The 15,041-nt window shown below is 36.3% G+C and overlaps 1 protein-coding gene across 4 annotated transcripts in view; it reads left to right on the top strand.

The window, feature by feature from the left end:
• The window catches only part of FREM1 (FRAS1 related extracellular matrix 1), a 143,217-nt gene extending 128,964 nt beyond the window's left edge, over positions 1-14,253 (top strand). For all 4 annotated transcript variants that reach the window (XM_045580249.1, XM_045580248.1, XM_036434094.2 and 1 more), the window contains 2 exons: positions 8,864-8,949; positions 11,495-14,253. In XM_045580249.1, coding sequence (XP_045436205.1) covers positions 8,864-8,949; positions 11,495-11,694 — 286 coding nt within the window. In that variant the 3' untranslated portion in view covers positions 11,695-14,253. The remainder of the gene's footprint in view (positions 1-8,863; positions 8,950-11,494) is intronic.
• The last annotated feature ends 788 nt before the right edge of the window (positions 14,254-15,041 follow it).

The following is a 15,041-nucleotide window of genomic DNA, read 5'->3' as shown; positions in this document are numbered from 1 at the left end:
ACTTGTGGTCAAATAACGACAACAAAATTTGCCTCATCCAGGAAGACTTTCAAAATGATAAATATCCATGACTCTCCTTTTTAGCTTACCTGGATATTATCCAAAACAATGCAGTTAGACTAATATACCCTATGACTTGAAATTGAGACTAGAGAAGTCCCTGGTCGATATCAGTCACATCTTGCACACTATCAAATTTAAAACGTTATGCTTTCTAAAAACACTAGTTAAAAATGAAAGGGCAAACCACCTTTGGGAAAAGCCAATCTCAACTCATTTATATGATGATCTTGAATCTTGAAAATACAAATAACTCCTATAAATCAATTACAAAAAGACAGCCTGCTAAAGAAAATAACTAATGACTTGGAGACTTCACAAAAGAAGGTATATAATTGATCATTAGGTACATGAAAAAGTGCTCACCACCATTAGACATGGAGAGATGCACATTAAAATCACAATAAAATACCACTTTTTCACACCAACTAGAATAGTTAAAATCACAAAGACAGACCATACCATATGTTGTAGACCAAATGGAATTCTAATTATTGTTGGTGGATGTATAAAACAGCACAACCACTTTGTAGAACTGTGTGGCAGGTTTTTTACAACTTATATTCATCTACCCTCTGACCTAGCAATTCTACTCCTTAACATTTACCTAAGAGGAATAAAAATTTATATTAGAATAAAAAAGTTCACAACAATTTCATATCAGTTTCTTTCATAATAACAGTTTGGCTCATTTGTCTATTTTTGTTATTGATTTATAGGAGTTCTTTATATTTTCTCCTTCAAAAGGCAATACTATAGTTTCTTTTTGATAAATCTGTATACATAAAAGCCTAAGCAACCTTTACTATGGAGCAACTGGAAGGACTGGTCACTATGACACACACTTACCACCAGGGAGCAGATGCTTAATGCAGGAGCTGCCTCCAGGCCGAAGGCCCCAATTGCTGATGGGGCCTGTCAGCCAACCTCCTGGTCCCTCCACACCCCACCCCCAACCCTGGACAAGCCCAAGGGCTGGCTTCCTCCTTGGGGCCTGGTGGCCAACCTCCCCCTCTTTCTTCCCCTGGCTGGCAGGCCCTGATCACCAGGTCAGAGCCAGGCCCCAGGCTGGGATGGGGAATTGGGGGCAGGCGGTGCGGGAAGGAGAAGGTGGGGAGGCCTGGAACCTGATTAGCCCTGATTGCTGGCCAGGCCTAGGGATCCCATCTGTGCATGAATTTCATGCACTGGCCTCTAGTTATTTTATAAATAATGAAATGGAATGAACTTCTGAAACCTCCAATGATGTGGATAAATCTCCAAAACATTATGTAGAGAAAGAAGCAACCCAACAAAAAAGAATACATATTGTCTGCTTACATTCAAATAAGAGAAAAACAACTAATCTATTAGTTGGTGTTGGAAATTAAAAAAAAAAAAAAAAAAAAAGTTATCTCTGGCAGGAACTGTGGGGTGACAGGAAAATAGATGAGGCTCTAACTATTCTATGTTTTGGTTTTGGTTGTAACATGGATATATATACCATTGTCAAAAATAATCAAATTAAATAATTTAAAATGTATGCATTTTATTGTGTGGGCATTACATTTAGATTTTTAAAAAGTTAATAGGATATTTTAACGGTATACTTAAAAACTGGTCAAAGAAACCACCCCTTTTTCACAGATGTATTTCATGTCCTAAGTATAAGTAAAGGCAAAATCGAGTTTAGTCAGTGGCTTCCATGTCTTTGTTGATGTTGGTTGTATTCAGTAAGTTAAAAAATTAAAAAAAAATCTATGAATATTCTTTAAGTACATATATTCCCATAATATTATATGTTAAAGAATAATTAATAACCAAATGTCCTTGTTGATATGTGTCGTTGAGTTGGCTGTGGCCTCTGGCATCTCTTAGAATGAGTGATGTTGCCGAAACCGGTTTGACTCAGTGGATAGAGCATTGGCATGCGGACTGAAGGGTCCCGGGTTTGATTCCGGTCAAGGGCATGTACCTTGGTTGTGGGCATATCCTCAGTAGGGGGTGTGCAAGAGGCAGCTGGTCGATGTTTCTCTCTCATCGACGTTTCTAGCTCTCTATCTCTCTCCCTTCCTCTTTGTAAAAAAATCAATAAAATATATTTAAAAAAAAAAAGAATGAATGATGTCTACAATACCCTGCCCTCAGCAGCCCTGCTCAGCTCCTGAAGACTCATGCCTACAGCTTCTTTCATTTCTCTCTTCCCACTGTCGTCTTTCCGCCCCCCCCCCCCCCCCCGCCCCAGCATTATTATCTTTTCCAAAGAAACCTGTCCTCTTATGAGAAGCCTGCAGTGAGACAGCTTCAGTTTTGTCATGTTTGCCTACAGTGATGTTTCAGGCTTAATTTCTATAGGAAATAGAAATTTGTTCATCTTTCTGGTAGTCCAGGGTCTAGATGTCCTACTTTTATTTAATGTTTGTCTCAGAAATAGTGGAATAAGTCTTGTTTACTCCTTGAGGACAGAGCTTGGATGTGTAATCAAAGCTTACTGAATTAGCCAGGTTGAGGTTACAGTGCTATAGAGGGGAAGAGAATAGCTTCTCTACTGACAAAAACGAGGGCAAATGCAGAAGCGCGGGTTCTGCTGGGATTTATTGGTAATATGTAATGAGCAAAGCAACAGAACCCCCAAACTTCAAGCTTGCAAATAGCCTCATTGTTCATCTTCCAGCGGTTTTTCAAATGACAGTGCCCTGACCTCTTCCTAGGTCAGTGCTCAACCACTGAGCCAAACTGGCTGGGCTGGAACTCTGGTGATCTTAATGAGGCTTTGCTTGATTCTTAATGTTATGAGAAAAATAAAGACACCTATTGAGTGTTACCTTTCCATGCATTCATCAATGTTGGTGTAAGATCACCAACGGTCTCTTCTTTGAAGGACTAGTCTTTATTCTGAGATTACGATCTTCTAGCTTTTTGGTGTCAAAAGTTATTTCTATGGCAACATAGTAATATTGCTGATAGTTTCAGGTTAACAACCCTACATTTGTCTTCCAATACTTCTGTTTATTTTATTTTATTGATCCATCTAATTATATTATAGATTTTAATGATGAGTAAGACTAGTTATAAAGGGGCTCTTCATATACCTATTATACAATTCACTCAACCCAGTAATAAAAGCCCAAATTAATGTAAAAGCCTTTCTACTTCCTCATGCATTTGCTCTACGATTTCAGCTATAACTTGTTTTGAAGCACCATCGCACCACGACCACCCCCCCTTTTTTAAAATATATTTTTATTGATTTTTTACAGAGAGGAAGGGAGAGAGATAGAAACACCGACCAGCTGCCTCTTGCACACCCCCTACCGGGGATGTGCCCGCAACCAACGTACATGCCCCTGACCAGAATCAAACCTGGGACCTTTCAGTCTGCAGACCGACGCTCTACCACTGAGCCAAACCGGTTTCGGCGCACCACAACCATTTTACACTGACCTTGTTCTACTCTGCCAATAACACCTTACTTTTAGATTACATTTTATAGTTTACAGAATCACATAAAGGAGTTTATTTGACCTTCCAATCACTTCAGTCAGAAAAGCAGGTATTATGGTTTACATGTTACAGATAAAACAGAGATTCAGGGAAGAAAAATAACTTGCTTGTGGTTTTAGAAGCAAATAAATGGAGAGGTGGGGGGGAGAAGAGAAGAGATAAATTTGTTATATTCAAAAATAGTTTCATAAGTATAGGGAGATATCTTATCTCAGGTGTAGTGACAAGGACACTTATTTTAATCTTAACTTTGTATTGGGCTAATTTAAAGCAGGTTTTTAAAATTATATGTTAATCATTTTGTATCACAGCAAAGACATATTAGGGTTTTTTTTTTTATTACTATTAAACTATGAGTACTAAGTTTTCTTTGGATTAAAATCAAAATAACCTCTTGGAGCAAACCTAAGAAAGATACAATCAAGTTCTGAGTTTATAGGTTCATTCATTCAATAATTATTTATTTGGACACTTACTGTAGACCAGATCACACTTTTAAATATTATTCCCCAGTTTTGACCTACAACCCAATAACTAAATTATTCCTCATTCATCTATGAGCTTCAGAAATATAGACACCATAACTCTTCATGTGGCAAGTCCTTACACCCTGCATTTTACATCAGTGAAGTTGTCATACAATCCTGATAATTTCCTCTACATAACTCTTCCCAGAATGTTCCTTATATGGGAGGGGGGGCATTGGTATATGTACAAAAATAATAATTTAATAAAAACAATATATTAAAAAAAAGAATATAAAAGTCACTGAATTTAAATGACAAAATTCATCTTTCATTGAGTTGATGTCTTACTATAGGTTGAATTAAAAAGTTCTCTGGACCTAAATGTAACCACAGAGTTTACAAGCAATATTTGTATATTGCATATATAAAAATATAAATGGCATTTAAAAACAATATAAATAGTTCTGCAATAAAATCTATTCAATGATGTAAAATTCCTATCTTTCCTATTAATTCCATGAGATTAGTGATCAGATCTAACAAATCAAACACAAAATAAGCAGGGTCAGAACTAATTTGTCCATGTTTTTTAGATTATTTTAATAAACTCTGGTCTCAGAATTGTTTTCAGCTGTAGGACTATAACTTATTTTTAGATGTAAAATTCAGAAGCTTTCAGAACAGGAGTAAGTTTTTAGGGGCAAGTAGAGTTTTTTATGATATTTTTATAAAATGATGATTTATCTATCAGTAATGTAAAATTTGTTTTTGAATTACACATTATCTATCCACCATATTGGTTTAGAAATTAAAACATCTATCAAATACCATTTCCTATAGTTTTCCAAGATGTGTAAGAGAGGCAAAGACAATATATATGGTATACGATTTTTAAAATATCATAAAAAAACTTCTGATTTAAAAATTTTAATTGAAATAATGGGTATGAATGTTTGATCTGACTTTATTGGTATGGTATTTTAATATTCATTTTATTTCAGAAGGACAAGAATGATTATCCCAAGAATAGTTAATACTAGTTAAAGGCATTTTAGAAAGTGTCTAGCTGCAGATAAAAAACAAACTAAAAGAAAAATGAAAGATCTCCATATCCCTTTGGATTAGTCATTCCAAGAGGAACATTTTTGAGAAGCAAGGACACCTCTTAGGTACAATTTTCCCCTGAACTCCAATTTCTCCCTTACCATTCAACATGTTTTCATTCTCTGTGGGCCTCCCTGCTTTCCTTCCCCCATTCCCTTTCAGGTTCCTTTCCTTCATTTTTTTTTTTTCCTCCTACCTATATCGCTTGAAAAATGGTATTTCTTTGGGAATTATCAATTCTTTCTGCAATGTACAATTATAATTTCAACATTTTATAACCTCATGTTTTCTTTCTTATAAAATATGTTTATGAGCCAAGACTGGTTTGGTTCAGTGGATAGAGCGTCGGTCTGTAGACTGAAAGGTCCCAGGTTCGATTCCGGTCAAGGGCATGTATATTAGTTGCAGGCACATCCCCTGTAGGGGATGTGCAGGAGGCAGCTGGTCGATGATGATTCTCTCTCATCGATGTTTTTAGCTATCTATCCTTCTCCATTCCTCTCTGTGAAAAAAATCAATAAAATATATTAAAAAAAAATAAATAAAATATGTTTATGAGATGGTTTTAATTTTGCTAATTAGAATTAATAAGCACCTAGCATGTGTTTGAGTTGGTCACAGGGACCATTATTCAATTTTAGGCTATGTTTCCTTGGGCTGCCTTGCTACTTGCTTTTACAGCCGGTCATTTGCAGCACCCGTGCTTCAAGATGAACAGCAAATTTTACTTTATCCCTTGTGCCTAATCCGATCACTAGCTCCGGTCAATCTTTATCTCCAACCTCCTTTCCTCCCCATTGGAGTTTTATTATTTTTCTATCCCAGAGGAGCCAGACGGCTAAATTGGGTATTTCTTGAATTTACATATTGTAATCTCATCTGCTCATTTCCTTAGGTAGTCATTGTACATTTGATAATTCCATTATTATAGATCATTAGTTTTCAACCCATTTTGTTTTTCCACAGGAGTGTCTGGAACCCCTGCTGACATAGTCTTAAAGAGTTACTTCTGAAATAGTCTATGCTTAATCAAAAAGTATCAAAAAAAAGTAGATGTGTGTTTCTGTTACTAGAAAAGTTAAGGTTTCTGTTTTAAATACTACACTTTGAATGATTTAAAATTTCAAAGTTGTCGAAAGGTTTATTTGCATGTAGATCTCTTTAATTTATTTTTATTTCTCTCTGTATGCACAGTTATTATCTAATATTCACCATACTTTATGTATATATGCATCAAAGGAATTATTTTTTTTATAAAATAATCAATCTACAAATGCCTAACTATTTTTTTATGACTAACTATGGTCTCACATTTTACCTATCCTAAACACAGCTATTTTCTCATCTTGATCCTTTAGGACTTCTTGCTTCTTAGAGTCAAAAAGGGAATCAAACTTGCACTTGACCAGCTAAGATGGATTTATAGTCTCTTTTAAAGATAATTTCAAGAATCTTACAGCAGGAGGAGGTGCTAAATAAAACTTGTTGCTTCCTGATGATGAAGATGAGGCTGAAGTTACATCTGTAAGGGAGTTAGGGGCAGAGCAGAAAGTGGAAGCCAGGTCTCCCATACTCTGTCCAATATACCATGTAGACTGAGGAAGTCCCTCAAGCCTTCCTTCAGCCTATATTTGACACACATTTAGTGTTCTGTGTCCTAACTCTCATCACGTTAGAATTGCCATATTGGATGTGAGGGGTCTGGGAAAAGGTGTGCTCTCATATTAGCTGAACCATCAGAAAGGCACTGTCAGTGAATAATGAAAATAGAGACAAGTCACAAAACCCCAATCCAGTGGCCTGAGGCCATTCAGAGAAGGATTAAAGAGCCTCACCTATCTCAGAAGGCCTAGAAGCACCCCTGCATCTTAGAACAGTAAAGGGCTGGCATTGGTGGAGGGAAACACATTAAGAAATAACTTATTGTGTTCAATGTCTGTGATCTGGAAAAGCAAAGAAATGGATCTGTGGTTTGGAAAGATATAGGCAAATTGAGTAAAATTCAATTCAACTATTTTCTAATGCCACACTTGTTTTTTACTTTTTAATATATCAGATGATATTGACCAGACAAGAAGATCATGGTTACTTTGTTTCTTGTTGGAAACTTTCTGTTAAAAAAAATTACCTATTAGCTTTTTACTTGAAGCATTTTAAAAGAGCTCTTAATGTGCTGGGGAATTAGACACAATCAAATATTGCTTAGGAATAATTCAGCTAGCTGCAAAAATAATTCACAAAGAATTCTCATGCCAGTGAGAATGTCTGTCATCAAAAAGATAAGTTCTGACGAGGATATGGAGAAAAGGAAGCTTTGTTCACTTGGTAGAATTGTAAATTAGTGCAGCCACTGTGGAAAACAGTATGGAGGTTCCTCAAAAAATTAAAAATAGAACTACCATATGATCAAGCAATGCTACTTCTGGGATTATATCTGATTGAGATGAAAACACTATATTGAAGAGATATCTGTACCCTCATGCCCTCATGCTCATAGCAGCAATGTTTGTAATAGCCAAGACATGAAAACAACCTAAGTGTTTATGACTAGATGAATGGATAAAGAAGTTGTTACAAACAGACACACACACACACACACATACACACACACACACACACACATATTGAAATAGTGTTCAGCCATCTTGCCATTTGTTTTACATGGATGAATCTTGAGGGCATTAAGTGAGACAGAGAAAGACAAGTATTGTATGATCTTACTTAAATGTGGACTCAAAACAACACAAACAAAAATCATAGAAAGAGATCAGATTTGGGGAATGTGGGGCAGGGGAATTGGATAAAAATAGTAAAAATGTACAAACTTCCATTTATAAGATAAAAAGTACTTGGGAATGTAATGCACAACATGATGGCTGTAGTTAACACCGCTGTATGGTATAAATCAAAAGTTATTAAGAGTTCTCATCTCAAGGAAAAAACCTTTTTCTTCTGGTATCTATAGGAAATGGTGATGTTAACATGTTGTGGTAATCATTTCATAATATATGTAATTCAAGTCATTATGCCATATTCCTTAAACTTATTTAAAAAATTACATATTGGAGGAAAGTGTGTGTGTGTGTGTGTGTGTGTGTGTGTGTGTGTGTATGTATGTATATGTATGTATATGTGTGTGTGTGTGTATATATATATATATATATATATATATTTATTTATTTATTTATATTTATATTTAAGGACAGGTGCTTTAACTTCTACACAACATAAAAAAGTTTGACAGTGAGACCTGCTCATTTCACTGGGTATGATGAAAGGACCACAATCATTGGGATATTTAACTAAACACACCAAGCTCAAAATGTAGGTCTCAAAGTCATTTTATTTGAATTGTCTGGGTTACCTTACTAGTCACATTAACTGGATAAATTGCCAAATTTGTGCCATTAGGAGCTAAATTTCCTATGAAAGGATTAATGTTTTGGCATTGAATAATTAATCTTTATAAGTAGGCTGATTTTCTAAAACACAATAGAAAGACCTACTGAATTTGTGGTTTAAAAACCAGATATTATAATAAAATGTCACTTTCTTGCTGGCTATTTATCACACCCAGGAGACGCTCACTAAATTATAAAGGTATAGTATTAAAATCTTGGAAAGTTTTTTTTTTGCATATGTATATTTTTCTATTTAACCTGGGTTTGATTTCTGCTATGCAAATCATATCAACAGAAATGTTGAACTCCTTGTCACTGATGCTCTCATTTTCATTCATTTGCTTGTAGTCACCTGGGCAGCCTTGTAAGTGTCCTGTCCAGGCAGCACATGCGATGGCTCTGGGACTTCAGTGGAAGAAAGCCCTTCTGGATAGGCAAGTATCTGCGCTGCACTGAGCAGGGAGACAAAACACGAGGAAAATGTCTCTCTTCCATGGGCCAAATGGTTGTGATTTATAATCTTTAAAAACTCATCTTCTTTTTTTAATTCTTTATTTTTTAAGGTATTGCATATAGTATGACATATATCTCCTTTTTTCCCCTCCAATTGACCTCTCCCAGGCACCCCCACCCCCAGCCCATGCCCTTACCCCACCCTAGTGTCTGTGTCCATTGGTTATGCTCTTATGCATGCATACAAGTGGTTGATCTCTTACAACCTTCCCCCCATCCCCCAACACACACCTTCCCTCTAAAGTTTGACAGTCTGTTTGATGCTTCTCTGTCTCTGGATCTATTTTAGTTCATCATTTTAGTAAAAAAAAAAATCATCTTAATTCCATAAAACTTTCATTTTTGAGCACATCTCAAAGGAATAATAAGGGATGTGGGTCTATTTATAGATAAGTGAATTCAACAAATAGTATTTCTAAAAAAAAAAACAACAAGTAATATTTCTAAAAGTAGAGCTATAAATAGGGGATGATTAAATAAATTATAGTATAGTCGTGTGAAGGAATATTTAATATTTAGTGCTTTGTGAAAGCACTAAATATTAAAGACATGACAAAATGTCTCATGCTTATTAATAGTCAATAAATACATATTGGATGAACATTATACATAAAATATTTGTGGCAAGATACTTAGTAAAAAGGCAGAGTGTATAAACATATGAAGCATGAAATAATTTAAAATAAAGAAATTATATACATGATATGTATATATATTTATATACATGTAATATATACATATATATTAAAAGAAACATGTCAGAAAATTAGAAATGTTTAACCTGCAGTTGAGAATTATAGCTGATTTAATGCTATCCCTTGTTTTCTGAATTTTTAATATTTCCTACATTTTAAACAACAATAAAATCCTTTCAAACCCCTTTAGAACTAGAATTCTCAGGGCCCCTCAAAGTCAGTATTCTCACTATCTCTCTTGAAAGGTGGTGTGTTTCAGGAGACACTAATAAACCATTCTTGGCTTCTCAGGATCTCTTTACCCCTCGGTGAGTCTCTAAATTCTGAAATTATCTGAGAGAATTAAGGTAAGGCTGAACGATGAGTTTTCATTACACCCACGGCTCGTTTCAAGGCTCTATCCCCACAAAGTACTAGGCATAGTGTGACCTGGTCAATAACTCAAGGAAACAATAGAACAAGATAGGTTATTCCTAACTACAAGCACTTCATTTTATTCTACCCCAAAATATTGACTGAGAATCGGTTGAGAGAAGATTGTATGCTATGTACCTAAGATTGTTTTCACAATCATGTGTGGTTTTGAGTTTCAGATCATGCTATTGAAGGGGATCCTTTTCTCATTTTCTTCTTTTTTATTTCTCTTATAAAAGCAAGTGAAGGGGAGGAATACTTATTTAAAAGAAATTACAAGAGCTTTGCAACATTAAAGTGTAATTTCCAAAAATTACCAGTGGGAATAAAGAGGCAAGTTGAGAAAAGCTGCTTTTTGTTGGAATTGTCACAGATGGAAAAAGTCTTAAGCTCCAGACTAAAAATAATACCGAGTAAGCTACTTTCACATAGGAAAACCGAGACATTTAAATAATGAAGAACAAGAACAATAGACAAGCGTGTATCTGAGTTCCTGTGATAGAAGTTCTGCCTTTAGGATAAGATAAATAATAATTGCCATTTAGTAAACACGTATATGTCATGTGCTTAACATGCTTGATCTTATTTCACTCTTAAAACTAGATATACTTATTTCACTCTCAAAACTAGATATACTATTTTTTAAAAATATGTTTTTATTGATTTTTAGAGAAAGAGAGAGAGAGAGAAAGAGAGAGAGAGAGAAACATCATCAATTAGTACCCCCCAATTGCCTACCAGGAATTGAACCCACAATCTGAGCTGACTGGGAATTGAACCAGAAACCTTTCAATCCACAGGACAATGCTCAACCAACTGAGCCATATGGATAAGGGAAATATATTATTTTTATTTCAATTTGTAAATGGGAAAATGAAAACTTAGAGTGGTTAAGTAATCTTCCCAAAGATGCTCAATGTACACATGCTGGAGCTAGGTTTATATATTTTTTTATTGATTTCAGAGAGAAATGGAGAGGGAGAGAGTGCTAGAAACATCAACATCAATGATGAAAGAGAATCATTAATCAGCTGCCTCCTGCAGGCCCCACACTAAGGACTGAGCCCACAACCCAGGCATGTGCCCTGATGGGGAATCGAACTGTGACCTCCTGATTCATAGGTCAATGCTCCATCACTGAACTAACTGGTCGTGCTGGAGTGAGGATTTAAATTCAGATCTGCCAAACTCCAAAGCCTTGTGTACTTAGTTGTGCCATGTAGGATCCCCAGATCCAATCCCATAGAACATAGGCCCATGTTTACATGTGGCTACTGAGCCTAGAATTTTAGACTGAAATGATATCCAAGTATAAATGTAATAAAATCATTTGGCACATTGTTTTGGTTCACATTAGGTTTGAACAACAAAGTGCATGCTGGCCACTGGGAGTGGATTGGCGGTGAGCCTGTCACCTTCACCAACTGGAGCAGGGGGCCCCCTCGGCATTCAAAGCCTGGCAAGAACTGCGTTTTGGTTCAAAGACAAGGAAAATGGCAAACCAAGGACTGTAGGAAGGGCAACGCTCACAATTATGTGTGCTCCAGGAAACTATGAATGCAACTGGCCTTCCAGGTACCCAATGGGATTTCTCACCTATTTATTTACAAGATTCATGCACACTGCTCCATAGAAAACAAGGTGTCATGACTAACTTGGAACATTTTTTTTACTCATAGTGTATGATGGATATTATTTTGTAAAAAAAAAAAAGGGGGGGGGGATAAATGAATACCTTCAGGAAGCCTGATAAATGAATATTTCTTATAGGAAGAAATACAATTCTTGCATCTCAGTACTTTTCAAAATAAATGTCTGAAGTATTATTTGGAACAAAATTGGCTTACTCTAGAGATCACCACCCCAACCCATGCAGTATCTCAGTTATCACCAATGTCATGGTCTTTGGAGTTTGGGGGTCTCAGTACTTCAAATGAGTCCGCTGTGAAATCCATACTGCAGGGGCTTTCTCCACTTGGGGCTGAGTGCAGCTAATCCTAGTTCATTCCATCGGGGTTGGACTGCCACTGCCTGCTTTGTCCCTTTGGAGCCCTTTCCAATGTGAAACCCGAGCTAAGAGGCTGCGGAGCAGAAGGAGAGTTCTCTGTGGTGAAAAGGGAAAGCTTTAGACGGAAGAATCTTGCCGATGGCAGCTCATCTGCAAAGCTCTAGTTCAGGTAAGAAATCAGAGGCCACCTGTGCTCCAGGAAGTCTACCTATCAGTACTCAGGAGCCAGATCTCCTTTTGGAATAAGAATGTTGGCCTTCTGCCATTCCAAGGCTACTGATTGTAGTTCCCCAGCCTTACAGAGTCATGATAAATTTAAAGGAACATGAGCCTCTATATTCATTTATGTTTATAATACTGACCAGGATTTGTCAAGTAAATTTTGGAATAAAGAGTATATATAAATGATGCTTAATATATGGAAGAAAAATACTGCTTCCTCAGACGTGTCCCAATGAACTATGCTGATGAACAACAATAACAACAACAACAACAACAACAAAAATATTGAAAACAAAGCCCTTGAAAGCCTATACTCTCAGAAAGGAGTCTGATGCAAATTTGAGCCCTTAAACCTATAATATCTGTGGAAATGCCACGATGATGCCATTCTCTGATATAAAGGTACCTTGTTAATTTATGTCATCTGAGTGAAACATTACTGTAGCGGTGAAGCATGCTGCAGATTTATAAGAACTCCCTTCTGAAATCAAGGTTTAATGACAGGAAATTAGAAGTTTATTTCTGAAACATTTACTAAACATTTTCCTCTTTCCCAAAGCACTAAAAAAATATGGCTGTGCCCAATGTAACTTGCTACATGAGCACCAGAGTAACTTCAGAATCAAAATGAGGTTACCCAGAAGACCAGTGCTTCAGTGCAGGGTTTATTATAATAATTTCTGGGGCAAAACTAAAAAAGACTGAAGAAATTCAAATTTTTCGATGTAAAACAGCACACACTTGTTTTATTTCTGCTCATTTATCAAGGTTTTGGTTAATAGACATATTGTCAAAGAGAGGCTGAGATAAGATTTAGACACCCTAGGAGAGAAGAAAAAAAAAAGTTCAAAGAATGAGAATTTCAAGGGCCACACCTTCGTACTGGAACTCTAGAGCTACTTAACTATTTAAAACTGAAAATTCAGAACCATGGCAACCGCGTAGAACCTGTTTGGCATGGTGGATTTTATTATACAATGAATATAACCACAGTGACAGTGCTATTTAAATATAATTGCAATGTTAGCACAAAAGAGACTGTTTTGAATTTTTATAGCCACTAGAAATACCACAAGGATGTTTAAAAGTATTCCTGATCATGAAAGCATTAATCAAGTTGTAAAATCCAAGAAATTGTAAGAAGAGATATATAAAAATTCAGGCAAATGTGGGTGCTGGGCAATATTCGTCATGATCTTCACTTGTTTCTCAAGATTGGGTTTGACTCTGAGTCAGGAAGAATTGAATGATTGTCATGGTTCTCTCCACCCTGATTGGTCATTGTCGCCATTCGGTTCCGAGTGGAGCAGGAAGGAAGGAAGTGAAGTAATGGTGGAATGGGAATGGGAGATTGTAGGAGAGTGAAGGGAAAAGAAGAGAGGAAGGTTGAGGAAGAAGAGGAGGAGACTGAGGGTAGATAAAGCACCAGAAAGAAGGACCTGGAGCCACCACGCTCTTCTCCCCACATTGAAGACTAACTCAGGAAAAGACCCACTTGATCCAAGGGCCTCAACCCAACACAATCGTGTGTAGCTTTTCAGAATATTGTGATATTTGGTTTTTAACAAAAAAAAAAAAAAAAAAAAAAAGAGAGAGAGAGAGACATGTGTACAGCATATATTTGCTCAACATAAACTTGTAAAGCATTATTTTATCTCCCTGCAAGGAGTGATAAAAATGAACCTGGTGACATTTATTTACGTTTCTGCTTTTGTTAATTTTCAATTAGTCCCAAGTAACAATTACCTATTTTTGTTAACAGAACAGTTCTGTATAATTTAAACCATGAACTGGTGCTGATGAATTTCTGCAAAAAAGCAGCATATTAAATGTACTGTATCTATTATTGTATCAAAATCAATAAAATAAATATTTCTGAACCACTGTTCCTTTAGTTTTCAAGATTTTATATTCTATCCACTGTAAGAAGGGATGGAGCAGAAAATTCAGCATGTTTTTTTTTTTTGTTGTTGTTGTTATTAATCCTCACCAGACGATATTTTTTTCATTGATTTTTTTTTAAGAGAAAGTGGAAGGGAGAGGGAGAGGGAGAGACAGACAGAGAAACATTGATGTGAGAGAGACACATTGATTAGTTGCCATCCACATGCACCCCAACCAGGACTGGGGATTGAGCCTTCAACCAAGGTATGTACCCTTGACTGAAATCAAACCCAGGACCCTTCAGTACAGAGGCCGATGCTCCATCCACTGAGCCAAACTGATTAGGCGTCTTTTTTATTCTTACTTTTAGATCAGCCTTTAGTTATATGGCTTCCATCCATTCACCCAGCCACCCAACCACTCATCCACTGTTCATTCAACAAATACTGAATCATGAGTTCCAACTCTGAATAGCTCATATATGCAAATTTCTAATTGATGTGTGTGTGTGTCTGTGTGTGTGTGTATGTGTGTGTGTGTATGTGTGTGTGTGTGTGTGTGTGTATCTTTTTATCAGGGAAGATGTCATAGAGGAAATCACTGATTACATCATCTCTTTTCGGAAATGGAGGAAAACACACACTGATAAAACCTGCTCAGCCTGTCTTTTGTTGTATTTCTCTCCTGGTTATGACACCATGTTAACTCAGTGAGTTTATAATCACCTCAAAGTGTTATTGACAGCAGCTATCTGAAATGTCCTGTCTCCAGATTGAGTTAGAAACTAAAG

The sequence above is a fragment of the Pipistrellus kuhlii genome, unplaced genomic scaffold (genome assembly GCF_014108245.1).
Source record: "Pipistrellus kuhlii isolate mPipKuh1 unplaced genomic scaffold, mPipKuh1.p scaffold_m20_p_12, whole genome shotgun sequence".
Taxonomy (NCBI): domain Eukaryota; kingdom Metazoa; phylum Chordata; class Mammalia; order Chiroptera; family Vespertilionidae; genus Pipistrellus; species Pipistrellus kuhlii.
Note: the sequence above shows the minus strand (reverse complement) of the source record. Positions and strands in the feature narration are given on the sequence as shown.